Source organism: Scyliorhinus canicula, chromosome 6, assembly GCF_902713615.1.
Source record: "Scyliorhinus canicula chromosome 6, sScyCan1.1, whole genome shotgun sequence".
In the NCBI taxonomy this organism is placed as follows: domain Eukaryota; kingdom Metazoa; phylum Chordata; class Chondrichthyes; order Carcharhiniformes; family Scyliorhinidae; genus Scyliorhinus; species Scyliorhinus canicula.
Window position 1 is genome coordinate 59,230,436 of NC_052151.1, and position 23,289 is coordinate 59,253,724.

Genomic DNA, 23,289 nt, shown 5'->3' on the forward strand with positions numbered 1-23,289 from the left:
ATAAAGTAAGAGGTCATTTATTTAGGGAGATAAAACAGTTGTAGTGAGTACACAATAAATGGGAATATACTAAGAGAGGTAGATGAAGTGAGAGATCTTGGTATACAAGTACACAGGTCCCTAAAGGGGACAATTATTAGACAAGGTTGTAAAGAAAGCATTTGGAATGCTCTCCTTCATTGGCAGAGGTATAGAATATAAAAGAAAGGATATAGGGCGCATTTCTCCAGCCTCGTTACGCTCTCGCTCTAGCGAAACAAGACTGGTGAACAGCGGTAGAGGGCGAAAAGAGAACTCTGCCAGCTGGTTCAGCCCCCCTACCTCTGCACCATCTGGCTCTGCCGATGCCTGCACCATGGTGACTATGGCCTCAGAGATGCTCCTCTGTGATTAGGACATGCTCCCCAGCGTCTTTGCTATTCCCATCTGAGAGCGGGACATGTCCCACAGAACCTCATCAAGGTCAGCCTGGTACTGGGTGACATCCCCCAGGGAGTCGGACATTCTGCCGAGACCCTCAGCCATGGCCATCACCGACGGCGTGACGCCTTGGACACCTCCACTAATGGTGTTGACGTCGTGCACCAGGCTCTCCACTGCGGTCGCCACCCTAGCAGTGTTGCCTCGGTGCAATGCCTTACTGCAACATCTCCAGCGACTGGAGCCTCTGGGACTCCTCCAATTGACTATGGATCTGCTGGAATGTTGCTGACATCCTGACTGCACCCTAACGTCTACATCAGCTCCCGGGTAACCCTGTTCCACAGGCTCAGCATCAGGCTGGGACCCAGCTGGGTCCTAGGATCCAGCAGACCTCCAACTGCTGTCTCGCCTGGGGGTTCCTGCCACCACCTGATGTGCATCAGCAGCTGTGCGGTGCTCACCAGATTGTGCTCCTTAAACCTGTCTACTAACATTTCCCACGGAGATGCGTGTATCTGCGCTGGTGGAGGGTGGAGATGACAGCTGTGATGCCTCGATCGTGTCTTCCTTGGAGATTCCCTCTGAGTTGCTCTCCTGGGAGGCCGGAGAGGAGGCCCCCCCGAGATGGGCTGGCGCCATCGGCAGGAGGACCAGTGAGAGAATGGACATGTGGTCAGTGGGAGGGATGGATCAATAACGCAATAACAACTCACTTTTGACAGGTCCTTCTGGTGGGTCCCAGTGGTTCCTCAGTTCTGTGGCTTCTCCCAATATCCACCTCTAGGGCTTGCTCCTTGAAGGAAGTGAGGATTTTTATGTGCGGCACGCCTCCACGGGTCTGGCCCACACCACATGGTTGTGGGAGAGCTTTTCCTGAGAAGACACAGTGCATTGTTAGCCACACATGTGAGGCAGGAGGGTTAAGGAAAAGGGGGAGGTGAAGAGAGGGTTAGGGCTGCATGGAGAGTTAGACATAGAATTTACAGTGCAGAACGAGGCCATTCGGCCCATCGAGTCTGCACCGGCTCTTGGAAAGAGCACCCCACCCAAGGTCCACGCCTCCACCCTATCCCCATAACCCAGTAACCCCCACCCAACACTACGAGCAATTCTGGACACTATGGGCAATTTAGCATGGCCAGTCCACCTAACCTGAACATCTTTGGACTGTGGGAGGAAACCGGAGCACCCGGAGGAAACCCACGCACACACGGGGAGGTTGTGCAGACTCCGCACAGACAGTGACCCAAGCCGGAATCGAACCTGGGACCCTGGAGCTGTGAAGCAATTGGGCTATCCACAATGCTACCGTGCTGCCCACGGTGGATTGGAGGCTCGCATGAGGGTGGAAAGTTTCAGGGGCGGGGACCTTTGGTGTCCACTCACTTGTGCTGCCACCTCCAGGTCATTGGCATTGGAGGCCAGTTCTCCTGGTCACACTCCCGGAGCTTACAATCGCCGCCACCTCGTCCCAGGTAGCAAAGAGTGCCCTGTGGCTCACCATCCAGGACCCTTGGGGGAACAGGACATCTCTCCTGGCCTCCACTGCATCTAGGAGTTGCACAGGTCTGTATCCCCGAATCTTGGGGCCGGTCTTCTCGGCACCATTGTTGTGAGCTGACTTGGGTTGGCTGAGTAAGTGCTGCTCGACCTTGTTAGCGGGGGCTGGCGAGCGCGGTGCCACCGAATTGACCGGTGAGCCTTCATTTGCGGTGAGAAGCCCATGGGGCCTCGTTAAGTGGACCAATTAATGTTGAATAGTGTTGCGCCGGGAAGCTCGCAGCATTTCCTGCTTACTATCACACTTAGTAATCTTTCCAGAGTAATCTTTCCGGCCCTTAATGTTGGAATTGTATAAAACACTGGTGAGGCCGCAACTGGAGTTTGTGCGCAGTTCTCGTCGCCACATTACAGGAAGGATGTAATTGCTCTGGAGAGAGTGCAGAGGAGGTTTACAAGACTGTTGCCAGGGCACAAGAAGAGACTGTCTAGGTTGGGGTTATTTTTCGTGGAACAAAGTAGGGTCAGGGGTGACTTAAATTAGGAGAGGAGGAGACATAGTGGACAGGATAAAATTATTTCCCTGGGGGAGAATTCTAGAATTAGGGCACATAAATTCAAGATAAGTGACAGAAGGTGTAGAGGGGACACGAGGAAGAACTTTGTTACGCAGAGGGTAGTGGGAGTCTGGAATTTGCTGCCCACGTTGGTGGTGGAGGCAGAGACCCTAAACTCTTTTTTATTTTTTGCAAAACTACCTGGATCTGCACCTTGAGTGCTGTAAGATACAGGGCTATGGACCGGCTGCAGGAAGGTGGGATTAGAAAGGGCACCTAGGTGTCCTCGGGCTGGCATAGACAAGATGGGCTGAATGGCCTCCTTCTGTGCTGTCACTGTTCCATGATTCTATGATGGGCTAAATGTACTGAATGTCTATGTTAATCGAGTGATATTTAACCGTATATCATTTTTTGATTCTAATATTACGCCAATTCCAAGGTTACTGCAGGTCAACTCTATTTAAGGTGATATTGTTCAAAATTTATCTCGGCTATTTTCAACAGCTGCCTGAAGTCCTAATCATAAATATTTTGAGAAGTTCAACATTAAAGAAAGTTCTGTTTCTGCATGGAAAAGTGAGAGTTCACAGATCAGCAGTTACAGCAGCATCGTTTATCCAGTAAATAGGAACATAGGACACACTATTCCCAGCTTAGAGGTCAAAGTCTTTGTTGATGTCACTTTGTAAATGTTAATGGCTATGTGAAAGGAGTCGGAGATGATTTTCTTGTCTCCTTTTTGGATGTGTCTGACCTCCACTTGATATCACCCAGTGACATTGTCATTGGCTGAGAACTGTTTTGTGGACACCAAAAAAATACATGTTAAAATTTTATTAAGAATTTCCCCTCGTCTTATTATTGTTCAATGAAAAATATCTGTATTTTGGGTAGTGATAACCATTGTCCCTTGTCATATAAGCTGATTTCAAACAAAATGAAACTAACCAACTGTGGAGTGTGATCCCATGTCCTTCAATTTTTAAATGCTTTGGTTATTGGTTTAGCTCACAAGGCTAAATCGCTGGCTTTTAAAGCAGACCAAGCAGACAGCAGCACGGTTCGATTCCCGTATCAGCCTCCCCGGACAGGCGCCGGAATGTGGCGACTAGGGGCTTTTCACAGTAACTTCATTGAAGCCTACACGTGACAATAAGCGATTTTCATTCATTTCATTTTCAATTAACTGTGGTTGTTCTTGCTGATTTTTTCAGAAGCTTGTGAATCTGTGACATATAATGTATATTTAATTTAACTCCCTGATGTTGAGTTTGTCTATTATTTGTTCCCTTGATTTAGCATTTGTATAGAATCCTGTTACTCTGCCCCCCCCCCCGCCAAATCCCCCCCTCCACCAATTCTTATTACATTTTTGCTTTCAAATATCCATTCAATTTCCCTTTTAAAGCTACTATTGTTTCCACCAACCTATCAGCTAGAGTATTCCAAATCCTAACCACTCATTGCATAAAATAAAATTTTCCCTCATATCGCCTTTAATTATTTTGTCAATCACCTTAACGTTGTGCCACTCTGGTTATTCAGAGAGTTGTGAACTTGTGGAAGTCTACCACAGAAAGCTGTTGATGCCAGTTCATTGGATATACTCAAGAGGGAGCTGGATGTAGCCCGTGCGGCTAAAGGAATCAAGGGGTATGGCGAGAAAGCGGGAGTGGAATACTGAATTTGGTACGATCAGCTATGGGGCGGGATTCTCCGCAGACCGTCGTAACGCCGATTTCCGGCGAGAAAAATCGGTGTACATGACTCTGGCGTCGGGGCCTTCTTTTAGGCCGCTATTCTCCGTTCCCGGCATTTGGGGGGGGGGTGTGGGTTCCGGCATTTGGGGGGGGGTGGGTTCCGGCATTTGGGGGGGGGGGTGGGTTCCGGCATTTGGGGGGGGGGGGGGGGGTTGCGGCATCGGGGGTGGTTGCGGCATCGTGGGGGGGGGTGCGGCATCGGGGGGGGGTTGCGGCATCGGGGGGGGGGTTGCGCGGCATCGGGGGGGGGGTTGCGGAATCGGGGGGGGGTTGCGGCATCGGGGGGGCTTGCTGCATCGGGGGCGGGTTGAGTTTGCGGCATCGGGGGGGGGTTGCGGCATGGGGGGGTTGCGGCATGGGGGGGGTTGCGGCATGGGGGGGGTTGCGGCATGGGGGGGGGGTTGCGGCATGGGGGGGGGTTGCGGCATGGGGGGGGGTTGGGGGCAGCGGCGTGCAGAGAGGGGGGGGCGACGGATGCCCGGGGCCAATGCACCGTCGCCCCCCCCCTCTGAACGCCGCTGCCCCCTACCCCCAACCACCCCCCCTCACCACCCCTACCTCCCTCCCCACCAACCCTACCTCCCTCCCTCCCCACCACCCCTACCTCCCTCCCCACCACCCCTACCTCCCTCCCCACCACCCCTACCCCCCTCCAACGCCGCCCCCCATCTCTCGCAACGCTGCAACCCCCCCACCCTCAACGCCGCAACCCCCCCCTCATCGCCGCAACCCCCCCTCTCAACATGGGTCCCCCCCCTCAACGCCGGTACCCACACCCCGTCCCCCTCCCTCTGAAGGCCGGTACCCACACACCCCCCTCTCTCCTCCTCCCCCCCCTTCCTTCCTCCTCCCCTCCCTCCTTCCTCCTCCCCCCCCCTCCTTCCTTCCTCCTCCCCCCTTCCTTCCTCCTCCCCCCCTTCCTTCCTCCTCCCCCCCTTCCTTCCTCCGTTAGTGGGGGGGGGGGGTGCGGCATTGGAGGGGGGGTAGGGGTGGTGAAGGGGGTAGGGGTGGTGAGGGGAGGGGGTTGGGGTAGGGGCAGCTGCGTGCAGAGGGGGGGCGACGGTGCGTTGGCCCCGGGCATCCGTCGCCCCCCTCCTCTGCACGCCGCTGCCCCTACCCCAACCCCCCCTCACCACCCCTACCCCCCTCCAACGCCGCACCCCCCACCCCCCACCCCCCACTAACGCCGCACCCCCCCCCCCACTAACGGGGGGGAGGAAGGAAGGGGGGGGGCGGAGGAAGGAAGGGGGGAGGAAGGAAGGGGGGGGGACGGAGGAAGGAAGGCGGGGAGGAGGAAGGAAGGGGGGAGGAGGAAGGAGGGGGGGAGGAGGAAGGAAGGGGGGGAGGAGGAGAGAGGGGGGGTGGGTACCGGCCTTCAGAGGGAGGGGGACGGGGTGTGGGTACCGGCGTTGAGGGGGGGGGGACCCGGCGTTGAGGGGGGGGGGGACCCGGCGTTGAGGGGGGGGGGGGGACCCGGCGTTGAGGGGGGGGGGGGGGACCCGGCGTTGGGGGGGGGGGGACCGGCGTTAAGGGGGGGGGTTGCGGCGTTGCGAGAGATGGGGGGGCGGCGTGGAGGGGGGTAGGGGTGGTGGGGAGGGGGGTAGGGGTGGTGGGGCGTTGGAGGGAGGTAGGGGTGGTGAGGGGGGGGTGGTTGGGGTAGGGGGCAGCGGCATACAGAGGGGGGGGGGCGACGGTGTGTTGGCCCAGGGCATCCGTAGCCCCCCTCTCTGCACGCCGCTGCCCCCAAACCCCCCCCCCGATGCCGCAACCCCCCCCGATGCCCCCCCGATGCCGCAACCCACCCCCCGATGCCGCAACACACCCCCCCGATGCCGCAACCCACCCCCCGATGCCGCAACCCCCCCCCCCCCCCGATGCCCCCCCATGCCCCCCCCCCCCCCGATGCCGCAACCCCCCCGGATGCCGCAACCCACCCCCCCCGATGCCGCAACCCCCCCCGATGCCCCCCCCCCGATGCCGCAACCCCCCGGATGCCGCAACCCACCCCCCCCGATGCCGCAAACCCACCCCCCCGATGCCGCAACCCACCCCCCGATGCCGCAACCCACCCCCCCCGATGCCGCAACCCACCCCCCCCGATGCCGCAACCCGCCCCCCGATGCCGCAACCCACCCCCCCCCGATGCTGCAACCCACCCCCCCCGATGCCGCAACCCGCCCCCCCCATGCCGCAACCCATCCCCCCCCCCCCCCCCATGCCGCAACCCACCCCCCGACACTGAACGGCGTCAACCATCATCAATGGTTGACGCCGTTTTAAAGCAACTGTGATTTTCGCCGACGTGACCCGTGGCCACGTCGGCGGGACTTCGGCCCATCCGGGCCGGAGATTTGTGGAATCTAAAAATATAATGAAATCCCGCCGGTGCCAGCTGTTTTCAGAGGCTGCCGGTGGGATTTGCACAGCGCCGGTTTTTGGCCGGTCAGAGATTTAAAAACCCTGCGGGAGCGGGAATAACGCCGCTGCCGGCCGATTCTCCGACCCTGCGTGGGGTCGGAGAATCCCGCCCATGATCATATTAATAATAATCACTTATTGTCACAACTAGGCTTCAATGAAGTTACTGTGAAAAGCCCCTAGTTGCCACATTCTGGCGCCTGTTCGAGGAGGCTGGTACGGGAATTGAACCCGCGCTGCTGGCTGTGTTCTGCATTACAAGCCAGCGATTTAGCCTACTGTGCTAAATCAGCCCCCGTTGAATGGTGGTGCAGGCTCGAAGGGCCGAATGGCCTACTCCTGCACCTATTTTCTGAAGGTGACCCATCAACCATTGGAAACAGTCTCTCCTTACTTGCTCTATTTTGGCACTCAAAAATAACTTTTAGTAATTTCAGCTGTAAACACAGAGGGTCATTGTAGACTAAAAAAAAATTAACACAAAAACTGATATCATCATGTTACGTAAGCAGCAGAGTAAGTGGATATAAAAAAAACTTTACAAGAATGTCACAAAATAATCTGTTCTTTTTCAGGAAATCCAAATATCGGAATTCTTAAATATGAGGAAAAGTTTTACATATTCTCCTCAAAGGAGGCTGCCAGTTGTTTTTCTCAAAAGCTTGATTGTTACATTGCTATGGCAGCTGAGCATGCTCAGCACTCCGCAGAACTCATTCAGCTCTTGGAGCTCCACCAGCAGTTTTCCACAATCACTCCCTACTCACAGGTATGGCAACTTTAGATGATAATTCTTAAGGAAAAGTGACAACAAACCACATTGTTTGCATGCCTTTGTGCAGTAGGATCGCAGGTCCAAGAAACAGAAACTAACCGTCCGATTGCAACATTCAGCACAAGAATAATGAGCAAATCACCCAAAAATATACTTAATTTGTTCATGGGATGTGGGCATCACAGGCTGTGCCAGCATTTATTGCCCTTCCCTAATTGCTCTGGGGGGGGGGTGGGGGCAGTTAAGAGTTAACCACATTGCCATGGATCTAGAGTCACATGTAGACCAGACCAGGTAAGGATGGCAGATTTCCTTCCCTAAAGGACATTAGTGAACCAGATGTGTTTTTACGACAACAATGGTTTAATGGTCATCACAAGACTTTTAATTCCAGATTTTTATTGAATTCAAATTTCGCCACCTGCAGTGGTGGGAACTTTGTCCCCAGAACATTCATCATAGAATCCTGACAGTGCAAAAGGAGGCCATTCGGCCCATCAAGTCTGCACCGACCCACTGAAAGAGTACCGTACCTAGGCCCACGTCCCCCACCCTATTCCCATCCAAACATTTGGACACTGAGGGACAATTTAGCACGGCCAATCCACCTAATCTGCACATTTTTGGACTATGGGAGGAAACTGGAGGACCCGGAGACAACCCAAACAGAAACGGGGAGAAAGTACAAACTCCACACAGTCATCCAAGGCCAGAACTGAACCTGGGTACCTGGTGCTGTGAGGCAGCAGTGTGAACCACTGTGCCACCGTGCTGCATTGCTATGGGTCTCTAGATTACTGATCAAGTGACGATAGCATTATGCCACCACCTCCCCTTACTGCCGAGATTCTAGTAGTTAATAAAGCAGATTTTTGAGGGAGCTAAACGTTTATTTTGACTCCTTCCCCACTTTTCTCTTACCTTCAAACATTTATGTTTTGGAACAAAGTACTGATGATGATTGTATCCCCAAAGTAGGAAAATGGAATAATTGAGATGTGCTACACACAATATAGAGGCAATAAGTGACAGAATTGGAAAGAAGTAGAGTTGGCGAAGAAAAGGCGAGTGTACGAAATGTGAAGTACTAGAAACAGTGAAAAACAGAGAGAAGACTACGATTTTCTGTTTTTTCAGTTTTCTCCTTTTGTCAGTCATGAGACCTTGGTTTTGGAAGTCCGTGAAATTTGAAAAATCAGCCATGTCATTCTGGGTCTTAAAACATATTGAAATAAGTTCCTCACCCGTTATCTAAAAATGTCCTCACTCTGTAACATTCCATCTCCACAAGAAGACTTAAAAATTAAAAAAAAAAAAAAATTTATTGTACCCAATTAATTTTTTCCAATTAAGGGGCAATTTAGCGTAGCCAATCCACCTATCCTGCACATCTTTTTGGGTTGTGGGGGCAAAACCCACGCAAACACAGGGAGAATGTGAAAACTCCACACGAGCAGTGACGCAGAGCCGGGATCGAACCTGGGACCTCGGCGCCGTGAAGCAGCAGCGCTAACCACTGAGCCACCGTGCTGCCCCTCCACAGAAAGACTTGCAGTCACACACCGTCTTTCAAGGCATTGTTATGTCTCAAGTTCATGAAGTAAAACTGTGACTATACTACAAATGTAACACAGGAAACAGAATAGTGGAAAGATATTTTTTAATTAAGAAAACAAACTAGATAATTAATTTCACTTTTATGTACATCTCTGGGCAAAAATAAAGTATCTGAGGTTGCTAGATCTGTATTCTCACAAATAAAAGCGGAAAACGTTGGATAAACTCAGCAAGTCTGGCAGCATCTGTGGAGAGCGAAACAGGGCTCGATTTAATGTCTGGTTTTGGGCGCGTTTAGCCAGGTGTCTGTTGGAGGCTACAGTGCCGGGAAACACCCAGCTATTCAATAGCACTTTGTTTTTTTTGGCCTTGAGAACTTCCTCTCCGCTGAGGCTGCATTTGAGTCATGTCCTGCTGATGAGCCCAGCAGGAAAGGCTCCTTGCAGATGCAGATCATGGCACCATTTTGGAAGTCTGCCCTGATGTCTTGATGTCTTTCCCCATTTCCTCCCCCTCCCCAACCTCCGGGAGGCCCCTGGAACATCACTCCACGTGATAAGCTGCACCCCGCCCCCCCCCCCCCCCCCCCCTCCCCCCCTCACCAGATCCTGGCCGTGCCAAACTGGCACCAAGTGGTTTGCAATGCCAGGATGCCACCTTGCCCTGTCCCCGACCACCCAGGGGTTTCTCATGGTCTGGGAGATTCCTCTTCAAGTACCATTACGACTGGTCCACGTTTGTGGAAACTGGTACTAAACAACACCCTGGCCAGGTCTCCTGGGCCCATATTTCCCTAATGGCTCATTTAAATATGCTGATCTGGATAAGGCCCAGTAAGGGAAAGATTCAGATTATGACGTCTCTTGTGATTTTGTTGAATCGTGAGAGATTCAATGGCCTCACCCCGACACCATGTCAGGCGCGACGAGGCTGCTTATTTGTGCCCAGATAAAAATTTTGAGTGCAGTTGCCGCTGCTTCAGAGCTGACTAAGGGCATGGATAGTGGGCAACCTTAGTTATCATTAAAAATGCAGTGTTCCAGGGCAGCGCTGTGGCACAGTGGTTAGCACTGTTGTCTCATGGCGCCGAGGTCCCAGGTTCGATCTCGGCTCTGGATCACTGACCGTGTGGAATTTGCACATTCCCCCCATGGTTGTGGGGGTTTCGCCCCCACAACCCAAAATTATGCAGGAGAGGTGGATTGGCCATGATAAATTGCCCCTTAATTGGAAAAAATTAATTGGGCATTCTAAATTTATTTTTTTTAAATGCAGTGTTCGCATGGAATAATGTGGAAAAATGTGAGGTGATCCATTTTGGTAGAAGGAACAGATGTGCAGAGGATTTCTTAAATGGTAAGGAATTAGAAAGTGTAGGGCAGCATGGTGGCACAGTGGTTAGGACTGCTGCCTCACGGCGCCGAGGACCCGGGTTTGATCCCAGCCCCGGGTCACTGTCCCTGTGGAGCTTGCACATTCCCCCCATGTCTGCTGGTCCTCACGCCCACAACCCAAGATGTACAGAGTAGGTGGATTGGCCAGGCTAAATTGCCTTTTAATTGGAAAAAAATAATTGGGTACTCTAAATTTATTTATTTTTAATTAGAAAGGGTAGATGTACAAAACGATCTGGGTTTCCTTATCCACGAGTCACTGAAGGCTAGCATGCAGGTGCAGCAAGCTATTAGAAAGGCTGGTGGAATGTTAATCTTTATCACAAACGGGTTTGAGTACAGGAGTGGTGAGGTGCTTCAACTGTATAGGAGCTTGATTAGACTGTACCGGGAGCACTGTCTGCAGATTTTGTCGCTTACCTAAGAAAATGTATTATTGCTACAGAGGGAGTGCACCAAAAGTTCACCAGACTTGTTCCGGGGGTGACAGGACTGTTTTATGAAGAGAGATTGGGCAAACTGGGCCTCTAATTTCTTAGAATTTTGAAGAATGAGGAGTGATCACATTGAAACCTGCAAAATAATTAAAGGAACAGACAGGATAGATGCAGGTGATATATTTCCTATGGCTGGGGAGTCTAGAACCAGGGGGCACAATCAGGGCCGGTTTTAAGCCTATTTGACCAATTTCATCAAATTGGGCCCCGCACCTTAAAGGGGCCCCGCGCCAGCGGCGACAGAGTTACCGTTTGAAGCCTTTTCTGTATTCTAAGAGGAACTATAGGGTAGTTTTTACTTTTGGGGAACGCACCGCATTACCATCGACAAATCCTTCAGCCTTGCGCCACCAAATCCTTCCGCCCGGGTAAGTAAGTTTCAAAATTTTAGTATATCAAGCATTTAATTTTTTTTTTGGTTAAAGACGAGCATACTACACGAAATATAAACATACATAAATTTTTACTTTTGTAGAGTAGGGGCCCCGCCATCGCTATTCTAATTGGGCCCGCAATTCCTAGCACCGGCCCTGGGCACAATAAAAGGTGGATACCGCTAAAGACCGAGATGAGGAGAAGTTTCATCACACAGAGGGTCGTAAATCTTTGGCATTCTCTACCAGAGTATTGTGGAAGCTCAGTCATTGGCTGCAATTTAACAGAAAAGTTTCAAAGCGCAGGATTCACTGACCACCCTCCGCATGTTTTTCAGTATGGGAGGCGGCCAACCAGCGTGATCTACCGGCCCCGCCGTTGTCAATGGGGTTTCCCGTTGACAGCACCCTGTCATCACCGGGAAACCCATCACTAGTGTGGAACCAGAATTTTCTGCTGATGTGAACAGCTGGTAAATCCTGCCCTTATAATTTTTTAATCACTGGTGAGCTGAACTCTGAGATCAGGCCGCCATTTTGAAAGAGCGCCCCTATCTCTAAGTGAACTTATGGGTCCCCCACACCCACCAGCCATGGGCAATATCACCCTCCACACACATGGGCATGACTCCATACTCCCTAAGGGTCATGGGGTTTCCCATCTTCAGGAACCCCCTACCAGGACCTCACCCGTCAACCCCAACCTCCCAGAGGACACTTCATACCCGCCCTACAACCCCCACCCGCCTTTCATGGGCATGGCCCCACTTGGGGCCTAACCCGTCGATGTACCATCAATCTGACACGAGTCGTAGAGAGGATCCAAATATTAGGCTTTAATAGGCTAGATGTGAGCCCGGCAGTGGTCGTACAAGGAAAGGCTGACTGCCACATGGTACGAGCTTTTATACCCCGCCTTGTAGGCAGAGCTACCATCCTCTCAGCCAATTGGCGGGGAGTCACATGACTAGCCACAGCCAATTGGCAGAGAGGCACATGACTTGCCTGGACCAATGATTCTAAGGTCATATGATCTCCCTAGTCATACTACCACACCCGTGCCAGCCTGGCATCCGGACTACCTTGCACTGCCACATTGGCAGTGCTCCTGCTGACCTGGCAGTGCCATCTGGGCAGCTTGGCAGTGCCAAGGTGCAAACCTGGCAATGCCAAGGTTCCCAAATTCTAGGGGGAAGGCCATGGGGCCACCCTGCACTATCTCTGGACACCGAGGGGCCTCCGATGACCTGGGAACCCCCTCCCAGGTGCCATTCCACCTGGTCCATGTTTGTGTGGATCAGTATTGAACGGCACTGAGCTGCAGCCTCCCTGGGGTAAATAGGTTTAAGGCCTACTTACACGTGCGTGACTTGGTCCCACCCATTGTGGGTAGATTCCTGATCCAGATGCCTTGCAGGATTTGGGTAGATGTCGCGAGGCATTGTGCCTTCTGGAAGACCACGGGAGGCTTAACCTAAGATCTACTGGCCATTAGGGCCCAGTGTGGCCGTCAGATCACGCTCACTGTGTATGCTTAAAGCAGAGATCAATAGATTTCTGATTAACAATGTAAAGGGTTATGGGGATAGTGGATGTAAGACTTTAAAATGTCTGGTCAGCTACGATGGTATTAAATGGCATAGTAGACTGGATGGGCTGAACTGCTGTCTCCTGTTCCTATGTTCCCTGTCATAATATACATCTATGTATATAATGGAGTGCAGACAGGCAGTGATTGACACACAGGATGACCAGTGAGCACACAGAACTCAGCAGCCAGTCACCAGACAGGACACGACCACTATAAAGCCAGAGGGTACCAGGTTTCCCGCTCTCTCTGGACCCAGCCTCTGAGACAGTCAGAGCTCGTGAGCTAGCCAGTGCAAACACCATGTGGTAGCTAGCAAGTATGGTCAGGCTAATATCAGGTCTCCATTCAAGTCAGCATAGTGTCAACCCACAGTTGAACATGTATAATAGTTTAGATGTTAAATAAAATCGTGTTGCATCTCATCAAGTGTTGGAAGCCTGTCTCTCGCTACACTGCATCAAGTGCAGTTCACATCGACCCAGCCTGCCTAACACATCATTCCCTATGTCTGTTACGTCTGTTCTACACTTTTCTGCACTTTGCTAATACTATAAACAATCCTTTGTGATAAACCTGATTGAATTCTTTCTTGCTGTCAATTAAGACTTTGTGGAGCTCTTTCCGCCCCAGAGGAAATTGGGGTACAACATCCCGAACACAAACAAACACTTATTTCATAAAATTCCACGTGTAAGATTTGGAATCTTTTACCACAAGTAGCTCTAGAAAATTTCAGCGCCTGGACTAAAATGCCAGAGCAAACTCATTGTTACCGCAATATGAATGTTATGCTTCTAAAAAAACGACTGTAATTTTAAACAAAGTTTTACACTGACAAGAAGGGCGCTATAGTTGAGCTCATTCTCCCAGACCAGGGAAGAAAAAAATCTTGTGTTACCACTTCTTATTCCTATCTAGTGGCCATGGCGGAAGGTGCGCATGCTTGGACAACTGCTTGGGCTTGATTGTGAACAACAGTCGATCGAAGCTCATTATTCACAATCACCCATGGCCATTGAAGAGCACTCAAGCATCTTTCTTCAAACCAAGAGTGAAATTCCAACATATTTGATTTCATATCATATTTATATTTTCCATGGAGACCTGGATCAATGACATGGCGGGCTTCATTAAGCTTGAGAAGGTTAAATTCGCCCTGAGAGGATCGGTGCAAGGGTTCTTTAAACGGTGGCAACCTTTCCTCGACTTTCTGGCTCAACGATAGGGTACTGGGACAGTAGCAGCAGCAACCTGGGGGGGGGGGGGGGGGGGGGGGGGCGTTGATTATGTTGGCTTATTTTATTTAAATTTGATTTATCTAATTTTAATTTATGGTTAAGTTCTCTTGTTTGGGGGGGGTAGGGGGAGTCTGATACATGTGATGTTACGGTATGGGGGGAATTGTGGGTGTTATGGGGCTGTTAGTTGCATATTACTGCTTTTTGCTATACTTGTTGTTATATTTTTATATTTTCTGTAAAAAATTCCAATAAAAATTATTTAAAAAAAAATATATTTATATTTTCCTTAAACGAATATTTGGGGGAGGCGCGGTTGTTGAGGTCCAAATAAGTAATCTCAGGGTGCCATGTGGCGCAGTGGTTAGCACTGGAACTGCGGCGCTGAGGAGCAGGTTCGAATCCCGACCCTGGGTCACTGGAGTTTGCACAGTCTCCCCGTGTCTGCGTGGGTTTCACCCCCACAATCCAAAGATGTGCAAGTTAGGTGATTGGCCACTCTAAATTGCCCCTTAATTGGAAAAAAAATGATTGGGTACTCTAAATTTTAAATAAATAAATAAATAATCTACTTTATAATTCGGGCATTGCAGAATAAGTCGCTTTTCTTCAATTTGTCATCATTCTGCAGTTGGGATCTTGTCTTTTTCGCCTTTATTTTCTTTGCTTTCTAAATTCCAGTCCGCCAGATGCATGAAACCCATCGTAAAACGTGACAGCTGCACCCAAACTGACACGCACATCCTGGAGCCAAACATTGTTAAATCATATGAATGGAATGAGTGGGAGTTGAGAAGGAAAGCAATTAAAATGGTAGGCATGTCTTTTATTTTAAAATTCCATTTGCAAAAATATCTCAGTTAAACTCACCAACCAAAGCTACTATCAGTTAACACCATTGATATCTATTTGTTTTATAAAAAGGTACACTCATTATAGAGTACACAGTGACACGCTACATTGCAATCACATGTCACTTTGTTACAGGTGCAACACAATCTTCAAATTGTGAATGCTCCTCAGCTGCAACCTGAAACTGACAATGTTTTCCACTGTCAGTTCCCTGATCCAAATCACGGTTAAATTCATCATAGATTTGATACTATTTTGCTTATTAGCAATGTGATTTTGTGGCCTTACCAGAATATAGAATCATAGAATTTACAGTGCAGAAAGAGGCCATTCGGCCCATCGGGTCTGCACCGGCCCTTGGAAAGAGCACCCTAACTAAGCCCACACCTCCACCCCATCCCCGTGGCAATTTAGCATAGCCAATCCACCTACCAAGCAAGTCTTTCGGGACTTGTGAGAGGAAACTGGAGCACCTGGAGAAAACCCACGCAGACACGGGGAGAACATGCAGACTCCGCACAGACAGACAGACTCAGAGTTTGTGTGTGTATTTGCAATACAGATAGCTAGATGCGATCGAAACCCCCGCTCGTTTGCATTCTAATGGCCCATTTCCCGAGAACAAAAGAACTGTACTCGGGTAACCAATACAGATGCAGACTAACCGGTGCCACTCCCCAAACAGCCAAGGTCAATGACCGCTAAGGACATGCCCAGCCATCAAGGCACCCGCCCCATTATTGGTCAAAATCGAAGGCAGTGATCAAAGCCTGTCGAGATCCTGACAAAGGCCTTATCCACCTGTATAGAGCCGGTTGCCCTGAAGTTAAGTAAAGGTTATTGCAGTTGTTAGGTGTAGTTTAACTTGTAGTGTTTTGTGTTGCATGTCGTAGTAATCCTTGTGTGTAAATAAACCACCTTTGAACTTGAACTGACTAACTGGTTGTGTGGTCCTTTGATCGCGACCAATGTGGCCTTGTGGTGGCATGATTTGATACCTGGCGACTCTAAAGGGCATCATTATTAATTGGCAACATTACTCCGGTGCCGGAATCGAACCTGGGACCCTGGAGCTGTGAAGCAACAGTGCTAACCACTGTGCTACCGTGACGCCCTAGCATAGATTGTGATTATAGATTGCGCATTATATACTGAAACACTCCTGTCTTTATAAAATAGCATAATCACTTGTCTGGTGCAACACCATGGGAGAGCCATAAATATGTCCAGTGTATTAAAGTTTTACCTGTGGTGTGTACCATGTGTAAATGTCCATGTTACTAACTACAACATCGATCCTGTCATTCCGGCCTCGGGTGACAGTGTGGATTTCCTCCCAGTGCTCCGGTTTCCTCCCACAATCCAAAGATGTGCAGGTTAGTTGGTTTGGCTATCCGAATTTGCCATTAATGTCCAAAACTGTTAGGTGAGGTTACTCAGTTACGGGGATAGGGTGGAGGTGTGAGCTTGAGTAGGGTGCTCTTTCCAAGGGCCGGTGCAGACTCAATGGGCTGAATGGCCTCCTGCATTGTTTATTCTATGATTCTGTCATTCTATGTTTTGTAACCGCCCGACTGTTATAAAACAATTTGCCTTCTGGCTTACCAGGAGCAGTGACACACATTAATACAACCAGACATAGTTAAATTACTTACAACTGATTGGCTCAATTTTATGTTCATTTGATATTTACCCGAACTCAATAGATAAGCATCATTGGAATCAGCAAGAATTGACATAGTCGGGAGACAAGTGTTGTCTCCACATGAAATACCATGAACAAAAATTGACTGGCACTAAATGTCTTTAGGCTACAGAATAATGGCATTTTATATTCTCCAATTTCTCCAGGCAAACCTGCGGCAGAAAGTCACACACTATATGCAGACAAACCTGAGCCATATGAGAAGAGACAACACCTCCCAAGTCTACCTACCAAAGAACAAGTCAATACAAACAAAACGAGATAACTCCAGCAATGTGCCCAAACCACAAGTCTACTATGCTGGCTTGCGTGGAGGAAAGATTGCAGAACGTACACACATGATCAAATACAACTTAACAAGATCAATAGATGAAACATAAAACCGAACCTCCCTTCTGTAAAAATTAAGCTTGATGAATCAATCAAACTACATTTTTATCCTGGCTATAACTGTCAAATTTAGTATTAAACTATGATGATGTTTCCACAATCTTTTTTTTAGAAAAATGCAATGGTTGGAGGTGATACCTTTAGCAGCTATAATCCTATGTTATTTCTTATTGTTCTGCAGACATTTTAGGATGATATCATTACACACATGAGCACAAATTTGATGTTTTCAATAAAACTGATTAAACTAGTTGATGTTGGAGATATCAACCACAGCCTGGATGGAATAAATTCAAGCATACAGCAAAGCCACTTGAGCACCTTTAGAATTACTGGAGCCTAGGGCAGCACGGTGGTGCAGTGGTTAGCACTGCTGCCTCACAGCGCCGAGGCCCCAGGTTCGATCCCGGCTCTGGGTCACTGTCCGTGTGGAGTTTGCACATTCTCCCCGCTTTTACGTATTCGCCCCCACAACCCAAAGATGTGCAGAATAGGTGGATTGGCCATGCTAAATTGCGCCTTAATTGGAAAAAATTAATTGGGTACTCTAAATTTATATTAAAAAAAGAACCACTGGAGCCTAAAGTAGTGCCTTTTGTACAATAATTGACACGTTGGACTTGCATTCCAGAAGGAAGAGGCCCAGGCACCACTTTAAAATTTGCATTATCGGAATAAATGAAATGCAGCTCACCAGCCCCAAAGAAACCCCAAAGTGGGCAGCACGGTAGCATGGTGGTTAGCATAAATGCTTCACAGCTCCAGGGTCCCAGGTTCGGTTCCCGGCTGGGTCACTGTCGGTGCGGAGTCTGCACGTCCTCCCCGTGTGTGCGTGGGTTTCCTCCGGGTGCTCCGGTTTCCTCTCACAGTCCAAAGATGTGCGGGTTAGGTGGATTGGCCATGCTAAATTGCCCGTAGTGTCCTAAAAAAGTAAGGTTAGGGGGGGTTTGTTGGGTTACGGGTATAGGGTGGATACGTGGGTTTGAGTAGGGTGATCATTGCTCGGCACAACATCGAGGGCTGAAGGGCCTGTTCTGTGCTGTACTGTTCTATGTTCTATGTTCTATCTTTGGGTTGTGGGGTGTTGCCAATTTGCGCCAGAGACGCCAATAAGATTGCCCCTTTTAATATTGAGTGATATTGCTTTTCAGAGTCGTCAGGTATCAGATGATACCACCACAAGGTTCAACTGGATATTGATCAAAGACCCAACAACCAGTCAGTTAGTTCAAATTCAATAATGGTTTATTTACACACAAGATTAATTCACACATGCAACATAAAAACACTACAAGCTCAATTACACCTAACACTACAACAACCTGTACTTAACTTTCAGGCACCCGGCTTTGGCAGAGGAACAATCCTTTGTTCGGATCTACAGTGGCTGGATCTGGAAAAGTAACTTTGGTTCTGCTGGGCACATCTGCCTGGTAGCGATCGTTGATCTTTAGCTTGTTTCTGGTTGTGGTGCTGCAGTTGGCTTCAGGTATAGGCTGGGCCGAAGAGTGCTGGTGTGCCAGGGCTAAAATAGATCGAACACGTGGCAGCATCTCTCTTTATCCTTTGGGGTTTTGCGCTCTTTTGGGCGGGTCCTTAGCTTTGGACCCAATAATTCAACAGGCTTTGATTACTGCCTTCGATTTGTGCCAATAAAGGGTACCTTAATGGCTGGGAGTGTCCTGAGCGGTCATTGAGCTTGGCTGTTTGGGCGTCCTGGGTGAAGGGAGTGGCGCCGATGTGTCTGGAATTGTATCTGATACCCGAGTACCAGTCCTTTGTCCTGGGGAAATGGGCCATTAGAATGCAAATCGGCTTAGGGTTTCGATACTGTCTGGTTCTCTGTTAGCAAATATACATTTAGGCTCTGAGTTTGCCTGAATCCTGTATTGGCCATATTTCTCTTGAATCTTTGCAAGTATCCATGTTTACTTTGTAAGTGACCATCCCAGATGACTACAGGGGGTGAAATCCATGCAGACACGGGGAGAATGTGCAAACTCCACACAGACAGTGGCCGGGGGCCGGGATCGAACCCGGGTCTGCAGCGCCGTAAGCTGCAGTGCTAACCACTGAAACACTGTGCCGCCCGACCTTTTACAATACGATAAACAGCATTCAGGCATTGAAAAATAGGTAAATCAGGGGCAGCACGGTGGCACAGTGGGTTAGCAGGTTTGATCCCGGCTCTGGGTCACTGTCCATGTGGAGTTTGCACATTCTCCCCGTGTTTGCGTGGGTTTCGCCCCCACAACCTAAAGATGTGCAGGGTAGGTGGATTGAACACTCTAAATTGACCCTTAATTGGAAAAATTAATTGGGTACTCTAAATTTAAAAAAATAGGTAATTCAGCCCAACCAGTCTATGCCAGAGTTTATAGCCTTAATTTTCATCCTCAAGGTGGGTACTGGGGGTTGGAAGAATTCCGAGGTTATCCTGCCCATCTCGGGAGAAAGTCCCTGCAAAGACGGTGTGTTGTTACTCGTGTCTTAATAAAGCTCGTAGTCTCAAATGTGGAGAAGATGCTTTATTGTGAGTTCGTTCTCTCTTCAGAGCTGTTTCCTAAGGTTACCTTCAGTGTTCCTAGCTGGTGTGGGTGCATCTGTGTTGCTCCAAGTTCTGCCCTCTGTGCAGTGTCCTCACTTCCTGTCCCCGTCTATTTATATGGCTCTCCCGTGCCCCCTCTAGTGTTTGCTCAGTTGTATTGCATCTAGTTAACTTGTGATCACCACATCCCCCTTTTTCTCTTTACATATTTTCTGTACATCGTTAAAGAAAATTGTACATCCTGTCCCGGTGTATTTATAGCTCTCCCTCTGGTGTTTGCTCAGTTGTTTTGTATCTAGTCAATCTACGATCACCGCATCCCCCTTTTTCTCTTTACATATTTGCTGTACATCGTGAAAGAAAATTATAGAAAACAGTTACTTATGATATGCGTATCTATACAGGTGATGGTGCTATTGCATATTTTACAAAGCCAATGTAGTTATAGGTCCAATCTTAATAAAAACATTTATGAGTCCAAACTTGATGAATTTGTTCAGAGCTTTTTTTCTTTTTGTTGTTGATGACGTGGTGATATTGATATTGCAAGTCCGCTGTGAATGTTGTTGGTGTTCCTTGTTATTTTAAGTACCCAATGCATCATCCCGAGGTGTTTGCATGGTCACCTCACTGATGTTGACTGGCATGGACTTTTTTCTGTGCTTGTGGTATTGATTTATTGTCTCATCCGCCTTGGATGCTGGTGTGCTTGCTCGTTCTGGAGCAGACGTGAGTTTGTGCGATTTGTTGTCATCCCATGACATGTTTGTAGTCTTGTCATCGTTTTGCAGTGTGCTGTGGCATTGTCCTTCATGTGCCGAGTAGTACCATTGCGTACAAGTCGTTGTTTCATTGCTGTTGTTTCTGTCGTTCCTGTTTTTTGTTGTTTTCGTTGCCGTACTTGTTGCTGTTTTTGTCGTTTCTGTCTTTGGTGTTGGCACTGTCGTTGTTCCTGACTTTGTTGTTTTCGTTGCCGTTCGTGTTGCTGTTTTTGTCGTTTCTGTCTTTGGTGTTGTCGCTATCTTTGTTCCTGACTTTGTTGTTTTCGTTGCCGTTCTTGTTGTTTCTGTCTCTGTCGTTGTCGCTATCTTTGTGCCTGACTTTGTTGTTTGTCTTGTCGCGCTTCATGTTGCTTTTGTTCTTGCTGTTGTTTGTCCCGTTTCTGCTGTGCTTCTTTTGACTTTTGTTTTTCTTGTTATACTCTATTCGTGTCCTGAGTGGATAATTTGAGTCATTGAGCATTTCGTCTCGAGAGTGGTGCAAATGATCTGATGTTGCATCGGTGCAGGTGACATCAATCATTTGTGGAGAATTGGATTCCTCATCTTTGCTTTCTTGGTGCTCCTCTTCCGGAGTCAAATTCTTCTCGATTTCATTTGACGCGGTGTCTCTGGATTCTTGGCGCTCCTCTTCTGGAGTCAAAACCTCCATGATTACAATTGACGTGGTGTCTGTGGACTTCTGGCGCTCCTCTTCTGGAGTCCAAATCTGCATGATTTCAGTTGACGTGGTGTCTCCGGACTCTTGGTGCTCCGCTTCTGGAGTTGAAATCTTCATGATTTCTGTTGATGTTGTCTCACTGGACTCCAGGTGCTCCTCTTCTGGAGTCAAAATCTGCATGGTTTCTTTTGGCTTGGTCTCTCTGGACTCCAGGTGCTCCTCTTCTGGAGTCAGAATCTGCATGGTTTCTTTCGGCGTTGTCTCTCTGGACTCCAGGTGCTCCTCTTCTGGAGTCAAAATCTGCATGTTTTCTTTTGGCTTGGTCTCTCTGGACTCCAGGTGCTCCTCTTCTGGAGTCAGAATCTGCATGGTTTCTTTCGGCGTTGTCTCTCTGGACTCCAGGTGCTCCTCTTCTGGAGTCAAAATCTGCATGTTTTCTTTCGGCATCGTCTCTCTGGACTGTTGGGTGGCCCGACTCTGTGCTTCTGTACAGACAAGCTGAGAACTGTCAGTCTCGCTGTGATCCTGTACGTCGAGTGCGATCACCTTGTTACTGTTTTCGCTCTGTGCTTCGGTACAGACAAGCTGAGAACTGTCAGTCTCGCTGTGATCCTGTACGTCGAGTGTGATCACCTTGTCACTGTCTTCGCATGCAGTGGGTAGAGGTGCATTGTCTTCTTCTTGTTCATGTGAGCTTGTTAGACTTTCATAGTCTGCTTGTGGTTGCTCAGATACGGCAGGTTGACCTTCATGGTCTTGTGCATGCATGGTGTCAGTGGTTAGATGTACGTTGTCTTCTTCCTGTTCCTGTGAGCTTGGTAGACTTTCATAGTCTGCTTGCGGTTGCTCAGATACAGCGGGTTTACCTGCATGGTCTTGTTCATGCATGGTGTTCGCCAGGGAGTGTTTGCTTGCATCCCTTTTGGAGTCTTTCATCACTCGCACTGTGGAGCCTGTCATCGCTCGCTCTGTGGAGTCTTCCTGTGCTCTCTGTGTGGCGTTGTCGTCGTCTAGGGTATTGCTGTCATCCAATGTATCGACGAGCTGCCATGGCATCATGGTGTTGGATTCATCTACCATGAGTAGAGTCGTGTTGAGCTTTGCAACGGTGTCGCTGATGCTGTGATCAGCATGTCCAAATAACTCCTCCATGTCTGAGTAGTATTCTTTGAAACCCATTTCATCTTCGTTGGCTTCTTCTACCACGAGTTGATTCGTGTTGAACTTTGCGACCGTGTCGCTGATGCTGTGATAAGCATATCCGACTGACTCAGCTGTGTCTGAGTAGTATTCTTCGAAAACCAAATCATCCTGGTTGGATTCTTCTACCACGAGTTGATTCGTGTTGAACTTTGCGACCGTGTCGCTGATACTGTGATAAGCATATCCGACTGACTCAGCCATGTCTGAGTAGTGTTCTTTGAAAACCAAATCATCTTGGTTGGATTCATCTACCACGAGTTGGTTCGTGTTGTGCTTTGCGACCGTGTCGCTGATGCTGTGATAAGCATATCCGACTGACTCAGCCATGTCTGAGAGGTAATCTTCGAAAAACAAATCATCTTTTGTTGTTTCGGAATTCTTTTTGTTCTCTTCACTTTGGGTGGTGCAGACTGCTTTTTTCAGGGTGTTGTGCAAGTTGTTTTTAACTGTTGGTTTAAGTTCAGGCGTTTTTCTGTGTTCTGAGGCAAGAAAATTTGTGTTTACCACTTTAAGTGTCTTGTTTGCAATTTTCGGGCATTTCCCTTTTAAGTGGGCGTGGTCGGGATGCTCAGACGTCATGACGGCACGCGCAGGAATGCATTGCGCATGCGCAAATCGGCCTTCCTTCCCTGTGCGGTTTTGTTTCCATTGCACATGCGCGGCGTGCGCATGCGCATTACGATCCGCAACCAAAACTTTTTTTGACTGCGCATGCGCGGCTTGCGCATGCGCATAACGATCGGCACCGCGATATTTTTAAAACTGCGCATGCGCGGCTTCCGGTTCCGGCGCATGCGCAGATGCAATTTGTAGTTCTTTGCTTACCGGAGACTGCAAAATGTGCTCCGACGCCATTTTTTCGCGGATTTCAGCGATTTTTCTGTCCCATCTGGACTGGATTTCTAAAAGTTGTAAGTTACCTTCTCTTCCCGATTTGGACTGGGTTTCAGCGTTTTGGCTTTGTGAGAAATTCGTGTTATTTCTTCTTTTTGATCTGTACTTTTCATTCGCGATTTCTTGTTCTTTTCGTGATTTTTAAAGTTTTGCATCACTCAGTCTCTGTG

The 23,289-nt window shown here is 48.9% G+C and overlaps 1 protein-coding gene across 1 annotated transcript in view; it reads left to right on the plus strand.

Annotated features, from left to right (window-relative positions):
- cfap206 (cilia and flagella associated protein 206) overlaps positions 1-17,134 on the plus strand; it is a 61,316-nt gene extending 44,182 nt beyond the window's left edge. The window contains 3 exon segments of the mRNA XM_038801017.1: positions 7,237-7,430; positions 14,769-14,900; positions 16,791-17,134. Of these exon segments, the coding sequence (XP_038656945.1) occupies positions 7,237-7,430; positions 14,769-14,900; positions 16,791-17,024 (560 nt within the window). The 3' untranslated portion in view covers positions 17,025-17,134.
- Positions 17,135-23,289: the final 6,155 nt, after the last annotated feature.